Source organism: Cyprinus carpio, chromosome B12 (assembly GCF_018340385.1).
Source record: "Cyprinus carpio isolate SPL01 chromosome B12, ASM1834038v1, whole genome shotgun sequence".
Taxonomy (NCBI): Eukaryota; Metazoa; Chordata; class Actinopteri; order Cypriniformes; family Cyprinidae; genus Cyprinus; species Cyprinus carpio.
This window is the reverse complement of record NC_056608.1, coordinates 16,590,612-16,612,526: the sequence shown is the minus strand read 5'-3', so window position 1 is coordinate 16,612,526 and position 21,915 is coordinate 16,590,612. Positions and strand designations below refer to the sequence as shown.

The 21,915-nt window shown below is 35.5% G+C and overlaps 1 protein-coding gene across 1 annotated transcript in view; it reads left to right on the top strand.

Moving 5' to 3' along the window:
• The window catches only part of atrnl1b (attractin-like 1b), an 89,715-nt gene that overhangs the window by 26,268 nt on the left and 41,532 nt on the right, over nt 1-21,915 (top strand). The window contains exons 18-25 of the mRNA XM_042735665.1: nt 1,355-1,573; nt 2,375-2,512; nt 4,602-4,695; nt 9,638-9,690; nt 12,745-12,839; nt 12,915-12,993; nt 14,712-14,869; nt 21,729-21,790. Coding sequence (XP_042591599.1) covers nt 1,355-1,573; nt 2,375-2,512; nt 4,602-4,695; nt 9,638-9,690; nt 12,745-12,839; nt 12,915-12,993; nt 14,712-14,869; nt 21,729-21,790 — 898 coding nt within the window. The remainder of the gene's footprint in view (nt 1-1,354; nt 1,574-2,374; nt 2,513-4,601; nt 4,696-9,637; nt 9,691-12,744; nt 12,840-12,914; nt 12,994-14,711; nt 14,870-21,728; nt 21,791-21,915) is intronic.

Below are 21,915 nucleotides of genomic sequence, written 5' to 3'. Positions count from 1 at the left end.
GGGTGCTTTGTCTCTGTCAGAGCATGCATGGATGAGTTTGACTCACACTTGTGAAGGTTTGCGTTTTTAGGCGGCAGTGATTTGCACTGGGATGTGGGGAGCTTGTGTGCGTCGACCCCAATATTGTAACAGTCTGATAAATTCGATCTTAAATCTGGCGGCTGCTGCCGCTGCTTGGGTGAGCTGAAGGTCATTTGTTTACAGTCGGTTTGTACCATGTCCTTGTTGCATTACTGGAGATCAACAATTTGACTTGTTCCTCATCCTCATCCTTCTCCAAAGGCACTCAAAATGCTCCTGCAAAAAGTGCAGCAGGTGGCTAAAATGCGAGGCGCCCGGGGTGCATACGGGGTGCTTACTGCCGACAGAAAACAGTTTAAAAAAGGCGCCTCTCACTGCAAAAAAATGCGTTCTGTCTGATCGGAGACTAAAGAAAGTCAACTGAATTTTAATTTTTGGGTAAACTGTCCCTTTAAGAATGGCTTGGATTATGAAATGTCTTTGTGACAAGTGACTGTGGGGGAGGGGTTAAAATAACAGAGGTGAGATGTCACCTGAAAAGTAACATTGTTTCAAAAGTGGAGCCAGATATTAAATTCTGAAGAATTACAAAAACATTTTTTTCCCTATCTATCCGTATTGATCAATGAGTCATCCACAAGAAGACGAGAAAGGTAGCTACATGGGGTCAGTTTTGATTTCGTGTGATTTTAAAACCAGTTATATCTCGTAGCTGTTGCGCCAGTGATGTCTTTAAATTTGCAGGGTGCCAATAAATTTATGTCTGTCAAATCATGGACTTTCACTATTTGAATCAGCAGGGATGCATTTTTATTCTCAGAGTTGTCTCATCTGTTTTCCACGCCTTACCCGTCTAGACATTCCCTCACCCCTAAACAAATGATTTTTTTATTGCATGCCGAATCAAATCATATGGTGCTGTTGAGGATCTGTCAACTCCTGCAGCTGAGAATCCATGAACTCCTGCCATCATAATGACTAACATTGTGCTTTTTCTCTGTTATTGCTGCCATCGTGTTGACCCTGAACACACTTTGTGTGTAATGTTTGTTGTTGTGAGGTCTGAGATCCTATGAGATGTGATTTGGCTGCCGGGGAGGTGGATCAAACTGAAAGAGGCTGACGCATATGGCTCTGATGTGCTCTTTAGGGAGAGTGAACTTTCTGTTGGTATTTGAAAGCATATTACTCAGTCAGTGGAGTGATATGCCCCGTGAGAGCTTGAAAGTATCATTTTAAGCGTGTCTTTGTTGTTTCTCATTGTTTATTTCTCAGAATCTGCTGGCTTTTTTCTCTTCGGCTTCTCATCTCTTTCTTTTTTCTGTCATTGCAGCTCAGAACTGCTCTGGTTTGCGTACATGTGGTCTGTGTCTGGAGCAGCCTGATTGCGGCTGGTGTGGGGACCCCAGTAACACTGGCCGAGGACAGTGCATGGAGGGTTCGTATCGCGGACCCATGAAGAGCCCCTCCAAACACAGCCAAGACATGGTGCTGGAGACAGGGCTCTGCCCAAAAGACCGGGGCTTTGAGTGGGCCTTCATCCAGTGCCCTGGTGAGAACCACCCACCCACGTCACATGCACACTTGACCTTTAAAGAGCAAGTTTGTTCCACCAGGGGTTTTTAAACTGCTGGGCAGGGAACCCCTTGGGACACAAAAGGGTGCAAGGTGATCTGCAAAAAAATGAAAGAACAAAATGACCATATGTATTTTTTTAGGGCTGTAATTATTAACGTATACATGTAAGATATTAATTAAATATGTTTAGTGTTACAGTAAATGATAAGGGATAAATTTACTGTTTTAAGACAGAAATAGTGAGATGAATTGTGATTTTATCGACAGCTGTGGTTTTTAACAGTAATACTTCTATTCAATAAGAATGATTCAAATTGATCAAAAGTGACTGTGCTATTTTAGATAAATAAATGGCAATAGCTTTTCTGTTCATCAAATAATCCTGAAAAAAGTATACTGTTTTCCTTGTTGAGCATAAGAAACTTTTTTTTAAAAACATTAAAAAATATTACTGACCCCAAACCTTATATATTTATGCATTTATTTATTGTTGTAATTTAAAATGTTAGGTATTTCCCTATTAATTTAATTTACTTTAGTACATTGACAATATCTAAAAAATAATTTTGTTGTCTTTACAGTATCACTCTTCACATTTTTACACAATATGAATGGGTTTTAAACATTGAAAATATGTAGCTGCTTTCATATTTTTATAAAGGGATCCCTCAGCAGGGGGTCATTATATTTGGGGGTTCTGGGCATCAATATCCTTTAGTTAGAGTCATCGTTGACATCAAAATTTGTAAAAAAAAAAATTCCTTTTATTTCCCAGCATGCCAGTGCAATGGCCACAGCACATGTGTGAATGGCAGCGTGTGTGAGCAGTGTCGTAACCTCACCACCGGGCTTCACTGTGAAACATGCTTGCCCGGATACCATGGAGACCCAACCAATGGCGGAAAGTGCCAAGGTGAGAATATTTGCACCTCCTACTAACTGGGCATTTTGATACACCTTTTGGCTAAGTAATGGAGAAAAGAGCACACTGGGAAATGAATGTTGAGGTCAAAGAGGTGGTTGCACTGCCAGAGGTGAGGGGCAAGATCACACATAGACATGCACTCACATTTTTTCTCTTCTGCCCTGGAGATGTCGGTTTACAGCATTGGCTTATGATTCTAGGAGAAACAGGATATGCTGTCACAGACCATAATGCTCACAGATATGAGACAACACCCCCACCAGGACTTTAACACTAAGAGCTAGCCATCACAAAACATGTGCTAGTTTAAACTTTCTAAAAGTGTGGTCCTAAGAGGTCTTATGTTTTATTTACAACATATTTTTAAATGTAAATGGATTTGTTGTGTTTCTCAATGTTTTTGTGAAATTTTGCCCAAGGCCTCCTTTAGTTTAATGCTTGATGGGATGTCAGTTCTAAAACTGCGGCCTGCAAACATTAGACACTATCATGTTTCCCATTTTCTTGAGAAATATGATATTCATATTCCTTCTTAAAAGCAGAATAGCTTACAAAAGGTGTTCATACGCACATCAGCATAGACCTTTGATATACGACCTACAGGATTCTGGGATTTAGAGACAGCGTAGAATTGGTCCTATACATGCTGTCATGTATGTTTAGCACAGCGAACAAAAGCCTGTCAGAGCCCAATGATCTGCAGCGATGTTAGAGCAGCGTGAAGAGTGTGTGTAGAATTAAAGCTTATTTTAGAAATAATTATAGTCCACTGCTCAAAAAAGGCGGAAATGGATTTTAGTACAGATAAAAGACTGTGGTACTTAAAGCTAGTGTTTTTGTCAGTGGCAAAAATCTTCTGAACGCAAATGTACCTGTTTTGCAGGGTTTCAGAATTGGTGATCCTGAAGTGAGTCATATAATAAGTGAAATCATCCACAAAAAAAACCAGAATCAACAAAAACACCAACAATACTCCAAAAATAAACTAACTCCAGATTCCACAAATACACTAACATAACTCACACATTAATCGCAGTAATGCCAATATAGAGTTCAGCAACTTGTCTTTTATATGACCACTTTACATACTACACAAAATATGTTTGTATATACAGTATTATTTACAAGTTCGGGGTCAGATTTTTATTTTCTTTTTTGAAAGAAATTAAAACTTTAATGCAGTAAGGATGCATTAAATTGATCAAAAGTGACAGTAAAGACATTAAAATAAAAACAACAATTTAAATGTCTTTAAAAATAATATTTACAAAATATATTTGTATTTCAAAACCAATAAAAGTTATTACTGACCCCACTTTTGAATGGTAGTCTATTATAAAATACAATGACAAAAATGTTATTTATATAATATTTACAAATTATATTTGTAAGTAAATTTATAAAATTGAAATAAATGTGTTGATCTGTTACTTTTTTCTTTTTTTTTTTTTAAGCTATTATCACGGCCAGGTATGTTTTTTTTAATTTATAGTGCTAAATTCATATATTTTAGTTTATGCATGGCCAGGTATGTTTTATTTTTTTCAAATGCACATAGAATGATGAAAATTTACCATTTTGTTTGTTCATTGACCTCTGTGGTTAAGGTTTATAATTTATTATTTTGATTTCCATCATTGATGTTGCCTAAGGACAGTAAAATGTTCAAATGTAATGCAGCCGAAACTCACTTCTCTGTGAACAAATCTGAGAACAGAGGGACCAGCTGATCTCACTGTTTTTGTCAGCTTGTTTGACCACGTTTGAGTCAATTAAGTCATTTGTATTTGTTTTTATTTGTTATCTTCAATATTATATGGTGTCACAGATTTCAGTTTTCCAGAGTTGCTCTGTTATAGCAGTAGATAAAAAGACCTCATTCCTTATTAAAATCAACCTATTTTCTTTCAATTGCAGCACGTTTCATAATTAAATAATGTTTAAGCTGTATTTGTAAGATCAGTCTTGTACTTCTCTGTATTTGTTTTTACACAATGTTCTTCTCTCTTTCCTTCCCCCTTTTGTTAATCTTTATATCTCTCTATATATTTCTCATCCCCCTATTTTTCTTTTTCAGCCTGTAAATGTAATGGCCATGCCAACGTATGCCAGGTGCTGACGGGCAAATGCTTTTGCACCACCAAGGGCATCAAAGGCGACCAGTGCCAGCTGTAAGTACCTATGCTGCATGCAATCATTTACTTATATAAAAATATACATGCCAAGACTTTTATTTTTAAAATATATATATATATAATAAATGCTTGTTTAAGTAATATATTAATATACTGGTTCAAAAAATTCATTCATTTTTTTTTTCTTAACCCCAATTGAGGTTGTCCTGGATCTTTCCCAAGTATAGTTAATACTTCCACACCCTTTTAATCATTAAGTCCCCTGCATTCCATTTAGCTTGACTCTGTGTCCTCACAATTTTGGCTAAAGCTGACCTGCAGACGCAGCATATTTTGTCTGCATGTTGCACACACTTTAATACCACTAATGGAGGCGGACGTGTGGTGTGGGAGTGTGCTGGCGTGTGTTTGTGACTATTTGTGAGAGACCAATTCTCTTTGAAAATAATGAAACTGAAGTGTTTCACTCACTGCATTGTTATTTGTGCATGCAGAAATTCTAAAGAGTGGGTTGACCAGTCATGCTTATTTAGGAGACGTGGGTATGAATCTGAATTTCCCATGCAGGTTGTTGCATTCAGAGCTACAGCAGTGGATGGTGGTGCCTTTGTTGTGCTCTCTTAAGAGCAGATGCTTTGTTATAGGCTGATGTGTAACTCTGGGATATGAAGAGGTGTGCAGCTCGTGGAAGGTCTTACTTGATGTTTTAACAGTGTTTTATGGCAGGAAACAGGAAGCTGTGTCCTTTGTCCCTGCAGGTCTCTTTTCACACTGTATTTTTTGGCACCAAAGCACATTTTCATCAAAAACGTTGCTAGGTACAGCTGTACACTGTAGTAAGGTAATGACTCAGGAGGAGAAGTCATCATGAAAGGCATTGTGCACTTTTGTGCATTTTTTTTCCTTTGCTTTACTGGTTCCATTGTTAATACTGTGACTGAATGACGTTTGGTTCTGTTTTATTTACATTAATGTTTCCTGCACAATGTTTCTTCAGAACAAAAATACTGTGGCAGTATATTGTAAACTACATCTTCACAATTAAATCTACTATGCAAAAAATGTATGTAACATGTCCAGTATAGTTCAATTCCCAAATTATTGCCTCTTGTGAACTGGTTCTTAGTGAATCAAAAGCATGTGACAAATATATTCCAATTTCAGAAAAGAGTAGGTTACTTTAATGAGTTCAGTCTTATTTGTGAATCAGAAAAATTCAGTAGCTCCAGTATATTTTGATTCCTGAGCAATTCACTCTTACGAGCGAGTAGTTCTGTTTAGTGAATCAAAATTGTTTGACCAGTGTAGTCCAATCACTGAACAAGCAACTCTCATGAGTTGGTTCTTTTTTGTAAATCAAAAACATAGAATGTGATGTGTAGTTTTGATTCCTGAGCAAGTGACTCTTATGATTTGGTTCTTTTTAGTGAATCAAACTCACACAGCCGTATTGCTTGATTTATGAATAAATGACTCTTATGAGCACCAAACAACTAAGTGATTAATGATCAAATGTACTTTGCTTTCAAATTATATAGTGGGAAAACATATTTTAACCCAGCATTCTGCTGTGTATGGTATCTAAGGTGTTGGGAGAAGCTTCTCTCTCTAATACACACACACTCTTTTGTCATTTCATTTTGTGTGTGTGTGTGTGTGTGTGTGTGTGTGTGTACACACCGGTAGATGCTTGTTTTTAATTGTGTGTAACCCAATCAGGCCAAGCCAGGCCTGTTGATGATGTATTCAAGCGTGTCTTCATCACAAGGACAAATGAGTGCACAGGCTGCAGTCGCGCTGGCCATTACCACTTCCTGTTTATTCCTCTACTTCTCACTCTGTTCTCTCTCTCCTTCATTACTCAAGAGCGGACAGATGCCATTACCCATCCTACATAACGAGGTCCGTAATGAAGCACCGGGACCATTTTTGTAACGCACAAATACTATCACACTCAAAATGGTTGATTAAAGACCTGATGTGCTGCAGGTCTCGCCGACCCCCTTTTAGTGCGCTGACATTGTGAAAGAGCAATTCAAAGTTTCCTTTCACTGTCCTGATCGGGACGTCAGAGCATCACGTCATTCTCCTTTGCTATCAGACGACTGCTCAACGAGAGATATTTGAAAAGATACACATGATTAAAGAAAGAAAATTGATGCAATTTGAAGCAAAAGCATGCTTGATTACTGTAGAGTCCATCATCATCATCATGGAGTGTCATGGAGTGTGTTGTGTGTGTTGCGGCACTTCAGGTGTGACCCAAATGGGGATCAAATTATGGCACTACAGAGAGAGAGTGCATTAAAGCATGCACAGCGTGTAGGTGCGCTCTCACTGGAGATTAAATTAAGATACTGAGAGTAAGAGTGCATTATGTTTCACTGCCCTCACAGAGTACATTGTGTGTATGTGAGTATGAACGTTGGAAACCTCTCCTTCTGATTTGCAGTGTATGGGTGAGGGAGAATAGTCATTTCTGAAATGTCATCCAGATTAAAGGCTAGGGGACTGATATGCAGAGGTTTTAAAATGCCTGTGGTGCAGTTTGTCCTGTGTCCTCTGTACCGTGGTAAAACTGTACTCTACCTTGTCCTCTCATATTTATCACCAACTCTCAGAAAAAAAAAATATGAATGCTTCAGCTCCTTATGATAAAGGTAGATCCCTGCAAGCTAAGGGCAAAGATATTTACACTATGAGATGGAGGTCTGTGTATAATTAACTGTGAGAATGATGCAGTTTAGTAGGTGTACTTAAAAGGTAAATATGTATTTTTTTTTTGTTTCATTATTTTACTATCACATGGCTGGATGTCGATCCAGATTTTCCAAGTCAATTTGATTCATAAATCAAAATTGCTCCCAAATAAATGAACAGCTACTAAACATATCATAAATATGAAAGCCCAATTTCAGCCAAAAAAAAAAAAAATTTCTTTGATGAATAAAATAAATTGAAAAGTAAAATAATATTATAATATAAAATGTCCTATTTATGATACAAAAGTCAAAATGATGGCATACTAAGTCATACTAATTATGTGATTTTAAAAAATGGAATTAATATAAAAACATATGCCAGAGACAAAAACATGACTGACATAAATTGAAATTATAAGATGAAAAGTTGTGATAAAATTAAAAATGCTGGCAAAAAATGTGACATCATAATTATGCAATTTTGAGATGCTGTCATTATTGTAGGATAAAAAATCATTAAAACATTTTGACTTAATTGACATTTTGTCATAATTATGGCTTTTTATGTGGTAATTCTAACTTATAATGTGCTTAATTTCGACTTTTTATCATAATTATGATTTACCAAAGCACTTAGTAAAAAGCACAAAACTCTTACCAAAATGGGCAGAGTTACAGGATTTGTTTGTGAATCGGATTGTTTGTTTATGCATGTAACTTTTGAGGACAACACAATAGAAAACAATTTTTTTTTTTTTTTTTTTTAATGATTTCATGCATATTTTATTGAATCACATTCGATACAAACCCTAAAGCCATATTTGGCTAGACTGCACAATTGTAATGAATTTGCATACATACATAAAGTATTTTTCTGTCTGTAATGCATGTGAACTGGGAGCATTGTGTTAGATTAGCTCCATAGTAACTAGTCCAGAGCACGGCATTCTGCATTAACTATAACATCGCTTCATTTATTTGTTAAATGTGGCTTTAATGATTAATTGCATTTGCACTTCAGATACACTTACAGGACAATGCCATGAATCGAAAGTGAATTCCCTCTGTAGAAACTAAGTGGCGAGATTGCTGTGAGGAGAGGGAGTGCTCTCAAATGAATGCAGACTCTAATTGGACCGTCAGTTCCTGGCTCAGAAGAGCAACAGGATGTGTAATCTGCTTAGGCTGGTGGAGAGCTGGGCCGACAGCGCTGTGTTAATTGTTTAGCGTGTTTGAGATTGAGGTAGAGGAAGCTTTGGGCTGTCTCCTGGCACTCTCTAATGAAGCTGAGGAAATAAAGGACCCCAACAACAGAGTGGAATTACATAATCTGCCTTAGTATGGAAAGGGACAAAGATACCACAGGCAATACACAAATTCAAACATTTTGTGATACAAATACAACAAATACGTAAAGGCTTTTTCTGTTAATTTACTTACATTTTTCTATTTAGAGGTTAAAAAGAAATGTTAAATTTTTTTTATAATGTATAAATGGTAGCAGTATGCAGATATGGTACAAATGCTAAGTACTGGCTACTTTACTTTAATATCATGGTTTTGATGTATGATAGCCACAGATCTTTTGTTCTGTATTGTGACATATAATACATCAGAGTGCAACAGATTAGTAAAAAGAAAACAATATAGTGCAGGGACTTGGATATGCATCAGTTGTTGATTGTTTTTTGAGATGTGGGCTTTGCATATGAATAAGAGGTTCGGCGAAGTCCTGCATAAGTCTGGTTATGACATTTTGATGAAGGTCACAAATTTTCTTAAATAATAAAACATGCATGGAAGAATTGTTCACAGTAAGATCTATAAATATAAATAGTGTACATTTTTGCAATATTTTATAGATTCAATGTTTAACAAAGTTATTCAGCATATGCAAAAGAACATATTTACAAAATAAGATATAAGGTGGTTTTTAGGGAAAACAAAGGATGTTCATATACATGTGTACATAGACATCCCATAAAAAACACAGATGTACAGATAAAAACTACTTAAAATACCCCCTAAAAATATTAAACCCCCCCCCCCCAAAAAAAAGAACAAAAAATCTAGATAGCAAAACATCTCAATCCTTATTTTATTTATTTTAAATTGAGTAACAACCTTTTTGTTTTCTTGTTTCACAGTCCATTTATTTATTTTTAGTCTTTAATAATTATTATGACATTTGCATGTTCAGATTCATGCATCAGATATAGCATTGTCTCATTATTTCATGTACTTCATCTAAATTGTTTTTTTCCCCCTCTCTGCAGTTGTGATTCAGAAAACCGTTACCTTGGCAACCCCCTCCGAGGGACCTGTTACTGTGAGTATGCTCTATTTGAGCTTTGACCTTAACGTAATCCTGTTGTACCTTGAAAATTCATCTGACTCTGCAGACACTTTCAAACTCAGAGGCTGTCTGCCATTTAATGAAATTAGACTCAGAGGACTTAAGATGCTGGGAAACCTGGACGAAATTGCCATGGGCTGATGCACAACCACACAACAAGATAAAAGAGGTGGATGAGACATTCTGATTTGGCAGAAATCAAAAAGTACAGATAGATCTTTTGAGCATTTTAGAAGATCTTCAGCAAACCATGTTTGATTGTTTGTTCAGGGCTCAAATGCACAGCACTAGGGGGCAGTCTTGTTGTTTATCAGAAACTGCGTATTCTCTGGGTATACATCTGCGTTCCTCTTTCACTTTTTTATTGCAATTACTATCAGCAGTCATCATGGTGTCTGAAAAGGCTAAATGCAGTCAGTAGCATTTACGACATCAAATTTCACTCCGTTTGCAAATCCGGCCAGCATTATCCCCGTTGTCATCAATCAGGATTAAATAAAGCCTTCAATTCATCAATCAATTTCCATCCCCTCCTCTTCCTCTGCGTCTGTTAGGTGAAGCACATGTGCACACACCATACATTCTCAAAAGAACCCTGAAAAATATGTAATAAATATATATCATTAATAATAAGATTTTCCCTGTAAGGGGGAAGTGTTGCTGGAGAGTGGGCCGTAGGCGACGATGTAAGACTGGTGAGAGTGTCAAGCCCTGCATAGTGAGTAAGCGAATGATTTTGAACTAATTAAAGACACAAGAGCAGAAGTTTGATGGACGTGGATCCAGTAGGAAGTGGGAGATTTCCCACACAAGCAAGGTTTGACTTGTGCATTTCCGGAAGAAGCACAAGCACGCTCCGTGTGTTCTTTCAGTGTTACTTGACTCACCATCAAAAGAGATTGATCCTGTAAAAACAGACTTCTGACCCAGTAAGACCGATTGTTCATGCTTAATTTTCTCAGATTGGTTTACACTCGCACTCTGCCTGCTGACCAGCCCTCCTTGTATTCGCATTGGGGAGCGTCTTTAATCACCTGAATGGAGTTGCTATGGTTTCTGTTGTGTTTTAATGTTGAAATGGAAATTTAATGTTTCCGTTTTAGCATTACAGTGTTCTACCTTAGTTGATTCAGTAGATTCAGATTAATGTATCTACTCTAGGGCACTTAATCCAATGCACAAGAAAAAAGTCAGAAGTGACCACAAGCCATTTTTGCATGTTGTTTGTGACCAAATTGATTTCAAAACACAAATTTTAAGAGACTTAGATTTAGGAGAAATAAAACACTTAAAAAAAAGTCTTTATACACTACCATTCAATGGTTTGACATTGATATTTGTAAAAGAACCCTGAAAAATAAAAAATAAATAAAAAACATAAATAATAAAAAATAAAAATTTAGATATTCCTGATATTTGTAAAAGAACCCTGAAAAATATGTAATAAATATATATCATTAATTATAAGATTTTAACATTTTGCATTACATTTACATTGTAATTGTTACAATATTTTTGTTTTTACTATATTTTTATCAAATGAGTGCAGCTTTGATGAAGATAAGAAACTTCTTTCACCAAAAAAATTTAACTTCTGTCATCATTTAGCTACCCTTACTTTTTTCTTTCTTCTGAATTTCTTTTTTTTTTCTGTTGAATATAAAATTATATTTTTAGAAGATGATCAGTGGTAACCAAAACTGTTTGGTTACCTACGTTCTCCAAATGATCTTTTAATTGTTTAATTTCTACAGAAGAATGTCAGTTATATAGGTTTGAAACAACATGAGGGTAAGTAAATGATGACAGAAGTTTCATTTTTGCTCAGACTATCCCTGTAGAAGTGTGTTTGAGAGAATAAATTCCAGATTGTAGCAACAATCAGACAGAAGAATGATCACGTAATTGGTGCACATAGTCTATGATTAGTTGTGTCTTACACAATAGTTGAGAACATGATAGAGAACGTGAAACTTTTTAAAGAATGCAGGATGACAAGTTTCTGTCTTGGACTTAAATGTTGAAACATTTAATAACTAACAATCCCGTTTAATAACTTACAACTTTATGGCTGACATTCCTCTCAGAACAGCTGTCTAACATATAAAACTTACTGACATTCACTTTAGAATAACCATTCTGTTTCATCTGTGAAAAAATCCAGCATATATCACCTTAATGCTTCAAGAGCAAGCTGGTGGACGGTTTTGTCACCTATAGATAGTTGCATCTGAAACTAATTTTAACAAGTGACAGCTTTCCTTCTGGAAGGCTACTTTAATGGAAAGAAGGACTGATGCTCAGTAGTTGATTTGCAGATCAGCACTACTCAGTGTCTGAAAGTTACATGATCTTTCAAGCAAAAATATAGGAAATGTGTGAAACTGCTTCCATGCCACATCTGATTAAAACCTTATAAAGACATCTTTCGAGTTGATGGGGAGTGAAAGAGATGTTTACAATGCCATATTGTGATTCACACAAACAGCTGTTCTCTGAAAGATGCCTGTGGCAGCATTCAGTCATTTAACAGCCCAGGAGTTAGGAAAACAATCAAGACATTTCTTTGTCTTTGAAACAATTCTTAAAAGAGACCTTGAGAAAGAAAAAACTTACTGTACCTTAGGATCTTCCTGGTCAAAAATTGGGAATTTATTGCTTAGTCTTAAACTTTTAAACCTTTAGGCCTGGTTCTGGTAAAGGATAACAAGTTCTTTTATGTAACTAAGAAGCGTAGATTTCAAATACTTGTAGACGTCTTAAAAACAATTGAGCTTAATCAGAGTGCATGCTTATTAAAGCAATGACACACTTAGAAAGGAGGTATTAATTTAGTGCAATTAAAGTGACTGATGATTCATGTAGCTCTTCAAAGTAGCCCTCTTATTGTAAGAGTGAATATGCGTCGCTCTTTCGTGATGTTCTTTAAATGGAAACTTTCAACCATTAACATGACAGAGAATTGCATGGTGTGGTTCATGATGATGTAAAATGTGGTTATTAACAATAGGGTTTTGATCTGAACAGATAACTTGCTGATTGATTACCAGTTTACCTTCAGTCTGCTTCAAGAAGATGACCAGCACTACACTGCCATTAACTTCATGGCCACTCCTGAACAGGTCAGTCGCAGTCTACTTATCTGAGAACAGAAGCAACTGAATGGCTTGACCAGATTTTCTCTTTCCACTTTGTAGACCAGCAAGAACTTGGACATGTCCATCAATGCATCAAACAATTTCAATCTGAACATCACTTGGTCAGTTGGGTCAACAGGTACTCACTACTCTTTTCCTCTGTTGAATATTTACCTTTGTTTTGTTGCATGAAAGTTATTGCTTTTGTAGTATTAAAGTAATATGTTTGCTGAGCAAATCTTCTTCCTTTTTTGCATTTATACATTCAACAGCAGGTTGCCACACACTCAAAAAACAGGAGACACATTTCAATTTGCAACTTTTAAGAGGTTTTACAGTCTAATTGCTGTCAGCATATTTAAAGCACCACTGTTAAAAATATATATTTTTTATAGTATTCTAATACTTTTATTCTGCAAGAATGCATTAAATTTATCAAACAACAGTAAAGACATTTATATCATTCCAAACAAATTCTATTTCTAATAATTGCTGTTCTTTAAACTTAATGTTCATCAGAGAATCCTGGAAAATAAATAGAAAATAGATGCTGGTAAATATTTAGGTTTACCATCACAGGAGAAAAAGCATTTTAATATAACAAAATAAAACTGTTAAAGGTGTAATAATATCTGACAGTATTACCATTTTCACCTGATTTTCTTAAAAAAAATAAATAAATAAATAAATTAAATAAATAAATAAAAAATCTTACTAACACTAAAGCTTGAATGCTGGTGTAAACAAGTCAACTTTACTAATTAGTTAGGTGTGCCTAGTTGAGCGTTGCATGCATTCTTATGTTAGCATAATATCATAATGGGTCTGAGACAGAGATGCTAATGCTTTCCTTGTTTGACCGCAGTGTGTTCCTGGGTGTGTTGGGTATTTTACAATAGACAGACACTCAAGGACGTCGCCATTATCCTCTATTGTTTATTTCTGTAATCACCTTTTCGTCCAAATAGTCACCAGCCAATTTTTTTAATGTGACTTTGACATTCACTCTCCTATTTAACAGGTTGACTCCTCTCCTTCTCGACCTCCCAGCTCCCCTCAATTATTATTTGGAGTGGTGTCTTTCTGTTTAAAGACACTCTCCCCTGAGAAGGGCTTCTAACAATAGTGTAGCGTGCGGCTCTGAATTCTGGGGCTGCAGCGTCTTCAGGAGCACTGAACGATTTCAATTAAGATAAACATTGCCGCGTAGTGGCATTTGGGTTGTCATTTTGAGGGCTTTGTTTCATAGTGCTGGTTTGGAATGACGATTGGTGGGACTTAAGTGTTTCACTAGAGAACTTCAGGAAAGTTTCAAAAGTCTTGATAAAATAGGACAAAGGCGGCTTTTCTTTTCAGCTGCTCCAAGTCTTTTTTTTTTTTTGTGTGTGTGTTAAATTATGGTTTTATTCCATGTTTCTCATGTTTAAAATAGATAATGAAATTGTCACACTGAGAGGTTGATTTAAAACTCATTTTCTCCTTGAATAAAAACATCAACAAACAGCTAAACCGGTGTATGCGGTTAGCCTTGTTGATTACTGGTGCAATTCACTGGATTTGCATTGCTCTCAGTCACCCTTATTTAATAGCTCAGAAAGCATTAAGTGGCGGTCACACTACATTTTAAGATTGCATTATTTTTTTCAGACCCCACAATAAATATAGGCAAAGATTTGATGTTTTTGCTCAGGGTTTTGAATAAGTATATGTATGCAGAACCTCCAACATGCAAAGGTCTATCTGTGACGCTTTATGGTCAATGCTTTAATTAAGAGAAGTTATGAGGTGTATCAAATGCCATTTCTGAATGCCTCCTTTATGTCTGAATTAATCTATCACATTCTTTAATCTTTACAGCTGGGACCATCTCTGGGGAAGAGATCCCCATCGTGTCCAAGACCCACATCAAAGAGTACAGAGACAGTTTCTCTTGTGAGAAATTCAGTTTTCACAGCAATCCCAACATCACCTTCTATGTATACGTCAGCAACTTCTCATGGCCAATCAAAATACAGGTGAGGAAACATTTGGACTGGTTTGACTTCTACTTGAATGCTCCTTTGTGAAATGGAAATCCACAAAAACAAATGTTTCTAAAAAGATCCAATGCTCCTTGATATGGAAATCAATTATTCAGTTATTCACTGGGATAGGTTTGCATCTTATGGTCCATAAAATTGAATCAGCTCTTAAGTGGCAATGTGTTACGTTGCCAGATGCCTAGACGACGGACATAAAATGACATTTCTGGAGTAATGTGCAGACCGATGTTATCTATCATGGAAAAACATTTATGTTGAATCTCCACTGGGGTACATTAGTCTTATTATGAAGGATGTTTGCAGTCTTTATTGCCTGCAATCAAACAGAAGGAGAGATATATAGGCGATTGCACAGGTAGTTTGGTTTTAGAAGGAAGAAAAATATCTTGTCAAGATGAAACTTCTAGCATCTATTTATCTGGATCCATTTAAAACTTATAGTTGTCCAAATTGGGTCTTTCATGTGTTTCTTAAAATGGCAACTACACACTATCATTCAAAGGTTAGTACTTTTATTTTTAAAATAATTTAATACTTTCATTTCGCAAGAATGCATTAAATTGATCAAAAGTGACAGAAAAGGTATTTATAATGATTTCCTTTTAAAGTAAATGCAATTCTTTCACTTTCTATTTTTCAAAGAAAAAAAATCAAGAATTCTAAAGAAATATATATATATGTGTGTGTGTGTGTGTGTGTGTGTGTGTATGTATGTATGTGTATGGGTTGTTGTCGTGACATGGCATTTTCACTGTCCCACAAGATAAAAATGTATATAATTAATATTGTCGTTATTTGAAATAAACTTTTATAACTAAAAACTTTTTGTAAATGATAAATACCTCCGGCATAATTGTACAAGTGTTTTATTTTAGTAAATGGCAATCCTTTTTTTTCACCCATATATTTCTGAAAGCCTAGGAACTTCATAAATTTTGTCTCTGAAAACCATGTCCTCTGACACCATATCCTGATTTTAAATTGGCCAATTCCAGAGAAAACTTTAATTAGTTGAAGGACCCCATTCATGGTCGTGTTACTGAAGCCCTCTGTGAAGCCCATGACATGTGCACATGGTCAATTTTTGTATCAGAATTGTTCAAATAATTAACTTTTTTGTTACGTTTTATTGTCCTTTGGTGTGACACCCTTAAATTATATTTTTTAATTAAAAACTGCATGTTAAACTACATAATCATGGAACATTATGGAAATGTGTCTTGCTAACCGCTAATGACAGGTTAGCTTGGTATAGCAAGGTCATTAATTGACAGAAAAAGGCTGAAACGTCCTTTGGTGTGACCGAAAATGTCCTCCGGTGTGACACCTGTACTGTCACACCACAGGACAAAGATGTCACACCAGAGGACAAGGTCTCTGTTCTTAAATGCAATAATTACATTAATTAACCTATTTTCTGATGTTTTTACAGAAAACTTGAACCGTTATAAAGTGTCATGAAAATAAGCATAAAATGGGATACTTTGTTTTTTACAAAATAAATAAATAAATAAATTTTACTGTCTATCTGTATATACATATATATATATATATAGCCTGGATAAAAATTGAAGACATTTTTAGAATGATTTATAAAGGATCATATGATGCTGAATAGTGGAGCAATGAAAATTCAGCATTGCCATCAAAGGAATTTATTGCATTTTAAAATATATTAAAATATAAAACAGTTTAAAACAGTTTTAAATTGTAATAATATTTCACAATATTGCTAAATTATTTTGTCTCACAAATGCAACCTTGATGGGCATAAGAGACTTTTCAAAAGCATAAAAAAATTTCATCTCCAAACTTTTGAACGGTAGTGTGGCATGAATGACCAGAATCACTGTAGTGGTTTGAGACCATTGAGACTTGAGGAAATGTGCCACAACAGAGTCTTATCCACCCTGACAGTCCCCTCCGTTTCTCTGTCCTCTGTACATTGCTCTGAGCGTGCCGCCCAAGGCTCGATGACAACAGCACTACATTATATGGTTGTATGGCTCTAATCAACATCCTCAGCTCTGTGATCAGACATAGATGTGATCTGGCACTATGAACTCGCACCCCAGCTGTGACTCTGGTTTTAACAACATAATACTCCAGTGTGAAATGTCATCACTTACACTTGTTAGACTTGGACACCATCACAGAGCATATGTAACCTAACCATTCCCTTTCAATGAGCTGTTCCTAGATTCTAAGGAAGTGAAGTGATTCTGAATTCTGGGGCAAAATGTATGATGTACTGTAGTTGACTCTTTGGAATCAGTTATATTTTGGTTTATTTAATTTTTTTATTTTTTTGACATTTTATTTTATTCTTATATTATTTTAGTATTCTTTAATATTTTGAATTAGTCTACTTAGTTGTCAAGGTAACATTTTAAATTTTCTTTTAAACATTTTTTTTAAAGCTTACATTTTTCAGCTAATATTTATATTTTATTTTATTTCAGTTTTATTTCAATTAACTCTATAATAATATTTTTTTTATATAAAAGAAATAGTTTTAGTTAACAATGACAACACTGTTTGGGATTGAACAAACTGATTATTGTTCAAGGCAACCAGTATTTCTACTTAGCTATACATTTATAGATTTAATACCAATGAACAATCAGCTAGTAATATTATGAAAAATTATTCTGACTGAATAGTGATTTGGATCCTGTCCCATCATATTGTCTAACCAACTTTTCAAAAAATGAATATTTACAAACAAAATATTTAGAATCAGTCTGTATGTCCGTAAAGCATAACAATTCATCGTGTATGACTTTATAGATATGAAAATCTTTAGGAAAGGTAGTTTGTGCTGTGCTGGTAGTGACACATTATAGTTTTTATTATTCTAGACAAACCATGAATGATTTAGTTCAGAATATTACTTGTACATTAAATAAAAAGAAAATTGTTTTGTAATTTGCAGATAGATAGAAAGAGCAGTCATATAAGTCTGTATGCTTATGTCACTGGTAGTTGGTGCACACTGGGTAATGTCTGCTCCCCCGTCCCCTGATGTTTTCCCCTAAATGACTAGTCTCTGAAGGAAAAAGTAATAACCGTCTATATTGGTAATAAAATATATTACACAAAATATGATAAACACTAAGCAGCCCTTTAGAGGGTTCGATGTTGAACAGGTTTTCTGTGCCTAGTGAAGCTATTTATTAAAAAAATGCACCACAATAAAGGAAGATTTCATCTGGTCGATATCCATATGGTTTATAAAGATAACCACCACAAATCCTCTCAACCTTTCTGTCGTTCATTACCATTCGCCAGCTGTGCACCGAGACGCTCAGATAGTGCACGTCATTTGTTGTTGCGACTATCTCCAACAGCGAGAATACACCTAATATTGATCTGCATTCATTCCTCTGTTCCTCTATCACATATGAGATGAGTTCCTCTGATAAGGTTCATTTATTTACGTTGGTCTCGCAGACCTTCATCTCAGTTGAGCTGTGTTCAAGCAGTAATAGTTTTCTATTAGATTTCCCAAAAGCAGAGTCACTTATTTACCATGGCGATGCATCATTAAATCAAATGGACCCCCGTGACACAGTGAGCTCGCTCTCCTTTGATGTTTATGATCAGAAAGTGTGATCAGCATTTATTAGCTTACTGAGGAAATTGGGACTGTGAAACTATGCACATAAGAGGACCCCGACCTCTCTGAAAGCATCAGATATTAGATATGGAGAATTGAAGTGCTCTCGTTGTGCAGGAAACCCAATATGACAAAACATTACTGCTGTTTCACCGTCTCATGGGTCGGTGTGAGGTCAGCCAGTATGAACAAGATAAATATTCCATTTCAGGCATGTATGTGCAAGCTTTATTTTTATTTATTTTATTTTGTTTTATTTTAATGCTGCTGTCCGTAAACAAAACTGTTCAGTGAACGCAGTTAAATTCATAATAAATTAAGCCATTTGAACCAAAAATAATTTATTTGAATGGATTTGTTGTAGTGCTGTTGTGTAAATTTAAATGAACTTTGTTATGGTTATTAGATGCAAATGCTAAGGTCTTAGTGAAATCTGAACTAAGGTTGTCTGCATCTGCTTACACACCACTGTGCAATTTATTATCCAAAAAGTAATACTAATAATAATACTTATTATTAGTAGTATTATTACTATTATTATTTTTCAATGTATATTAAATATGAATGTACTCTATTTTATACAGAAAATATAAAACAATTTATATACAAGTTACACTGGTGGCCAAAATTATTAGAACACTAGTATTTTCACCAGCTAAAAAATGTTTTTAAGTCAGTTATTTCTGTCTTTTGTTGTAGTGTGTCAGTAGGAAATATCCCTTTACATTTCCAAACATTCATTTTGCCATTAATTGTAATAATAAGTGAGATTTTTGTTTGCACAAGGAGTCTGACAACAGCTAGTTCTCCACCTAGAGATCTGATCTCATCATCATCCAGTCTGTCTGGAATGACATGAGGAAAAGAACGAACTGAGACAGACTAAATCCAGAAGAACTGTGGCATTGTCTCCAAGATGCTTTATTATGTAATATATATATATATATATATTCATTATCATTATTATAATTATCACCATCATCATCATCATCATAATAAAAGGCTATACACAAATTTGGACAGGTTTGGACACAGGTTTCACAATTAAGGTACAACGCAGAGTTGCTTGATACTCTCACAGCAGTTTCCTCTCTCCACTTTATATTTGTGTCTCATTAGGAAATATTTTCCTCACAGTCCTCTCCAGGGAGACAGTCTACAGCACAATGAGCAATTCCAACCGATTTATACAGTGATCTAATGAATGATAATTAATGAAAATAAGAATAACTATGATAAAGGGATTCTTTCAGCTGGAGGATCTGCAGTATACTCATTTATAGTCAAATTTATGTTATTGACAGATGCCGTTTTTTATAATGTGCATAAAAAAGATAAATAATGTATTGTATTAAAGCTCGAATTTGGAATAGGTTGAAATGAAAATTACTAAAAGTTGAAAATTACTAAAAGTTAAAAACTGCATGAGTTACAGCATAATGAATGTGCTGGAAGGTCATGAAGATAATGGTGTTAGACCAACTAGGACAGAATATCTTTTAGTGTTCTACCTGTAGGAGACTAGAACCTGTTTTTGTCACCATACAAACCTGTTTGTCATGTGCCATTATGACGTGTAAAAATTGATACTGAATTTATTTTACAATGTCTGAATGACCTCATTTAGTAGAGTCAACACCTTGTCCATGTGGTGCTTCCAAAGCATTATTTATGGCACAAAAAGGTATGGTCTCACTGAGAGCAATGACTTACCCGAGCACATGTGGGGCTGCTGCACAACTGCTCTTTTCAATCCCAGCATCTTGCTTGCTTGTCTTTGGGGACAAAAATTGGTTCAGCCTTAATGGAGTGTTAAAGCTTTCTCCAGCTCTGTCTTTAGCTCTAGTCGTGTTCCTGTGACAACGGCTTAATGAAATGAATGGGCTCTCCAAAGGACCTGCCCCGCTCTGCCATTGTTGCATTATTCATCTGGTGAGTCAGGGTGACTTACAAATTTGTACATTTAGAGCATTAATCCATTTATTTTTGCTGGGTATTTATCCAAGTAGTTATTTTCCGTGCCTTATGGGATGCTGGGGGAACACAATTTCTTGACACCGTGAACACTTGAACAACTTTTCAAAAGTGTGTTGATGCTTAGTTAATGGCCCTGCAGTATTCACTGCCAAACACATGATGTCTCATTCAAACAAAGTGTCTTCTGAAACTTGGCCAAAAATGCAGCTTGTCGTCTGAGTCATAGAGCATATCGATATGAAATCTCTGAATAAAACATCATTGACTGAACCAATTTGAGTGGCCAGAATAATATCTCAGGAGATGCATAAGCAGCACAAAACATATTCTAGTCCCACTTTATATTAGTTGTCTTTAAGTACTATGTACTGTACTGTATGTACATCCAAAAAATAATTGTTAGGTATAGTGTACTCTTTATGTTCATTTTGTACTACAAAACGTGTTTGCTGCTATTGAGGTAGATTATGATTAAGGTTAGGGACAGGTTTTATGATATTGTTAGGTTTAAGGATGGGATTAGGGTTAGGGTCAACAGTGTAATTATAGATGTAACTAAATACATTAATTTACATGCAGATATCTTTTTAAATGTAAGTACAAAAACATGTATTTATGTGTAAGTGCACTGTATCAAATTATTCATTTCAATGTTCTTCACATGTTCTTAAGGCCCCAATATACTTCAAGCGACATCATCGTAAAGGGACAGTAATTTACTCCAAAAAAGAAACTTCTGTCATCATTTACTCACCTTGTGTTGTTTCAAACTTGTATGAATAAATATGTGAATAAATGATGACAGTTTTTGGGTGAAATAACCTTTTAATCCCTGTGTGCAAAAAATGGAGCCAATTTGAACGTGCAATTACAAACTTTTATCCAGTGTCATTATGTCCATTCCTAGCCAGGTTGAGCTGCACCTGTGCATTTAAGTCTAATGTAAACCACAATCCCAGAAGGCAGAAGTTTGGCATGTGGGTAATGCCTGAAGGATGTCAGCTCAGATAGCCATGAACAGCCATTATTACCTCCATTTAACAATAAGGGGATGAGGAAGAAGAAAAAATGATGTACGTGATGGCCCCTCAAGCAAAAAAATCTGTTATGACATTATCTCTTGTAAAGGACCGTAGTCACAAGCAAATGTCTTCATCATCTTTTCATGTAAAGAGCTGTTCTTTGGTAACCTGTCACCCCATCATTTATCTTACTTTTGCTATTGTCCCCTCACAGATCGCCTTCTCTCAGCACAACAGCATTATGGACCTGGTGCAGTTCTTTGTGACATTTTTCAGGTGAGTGCTTGCCGTTTCAAAGGTGTGATGTAACATAAGTTGATTGTGACAGCGTCTTTCAGTTGTTAAGCCAATGTAGAAGCATTTAACGACAGCCTGTCTGTGTTGGATTCCTCAGCACATGT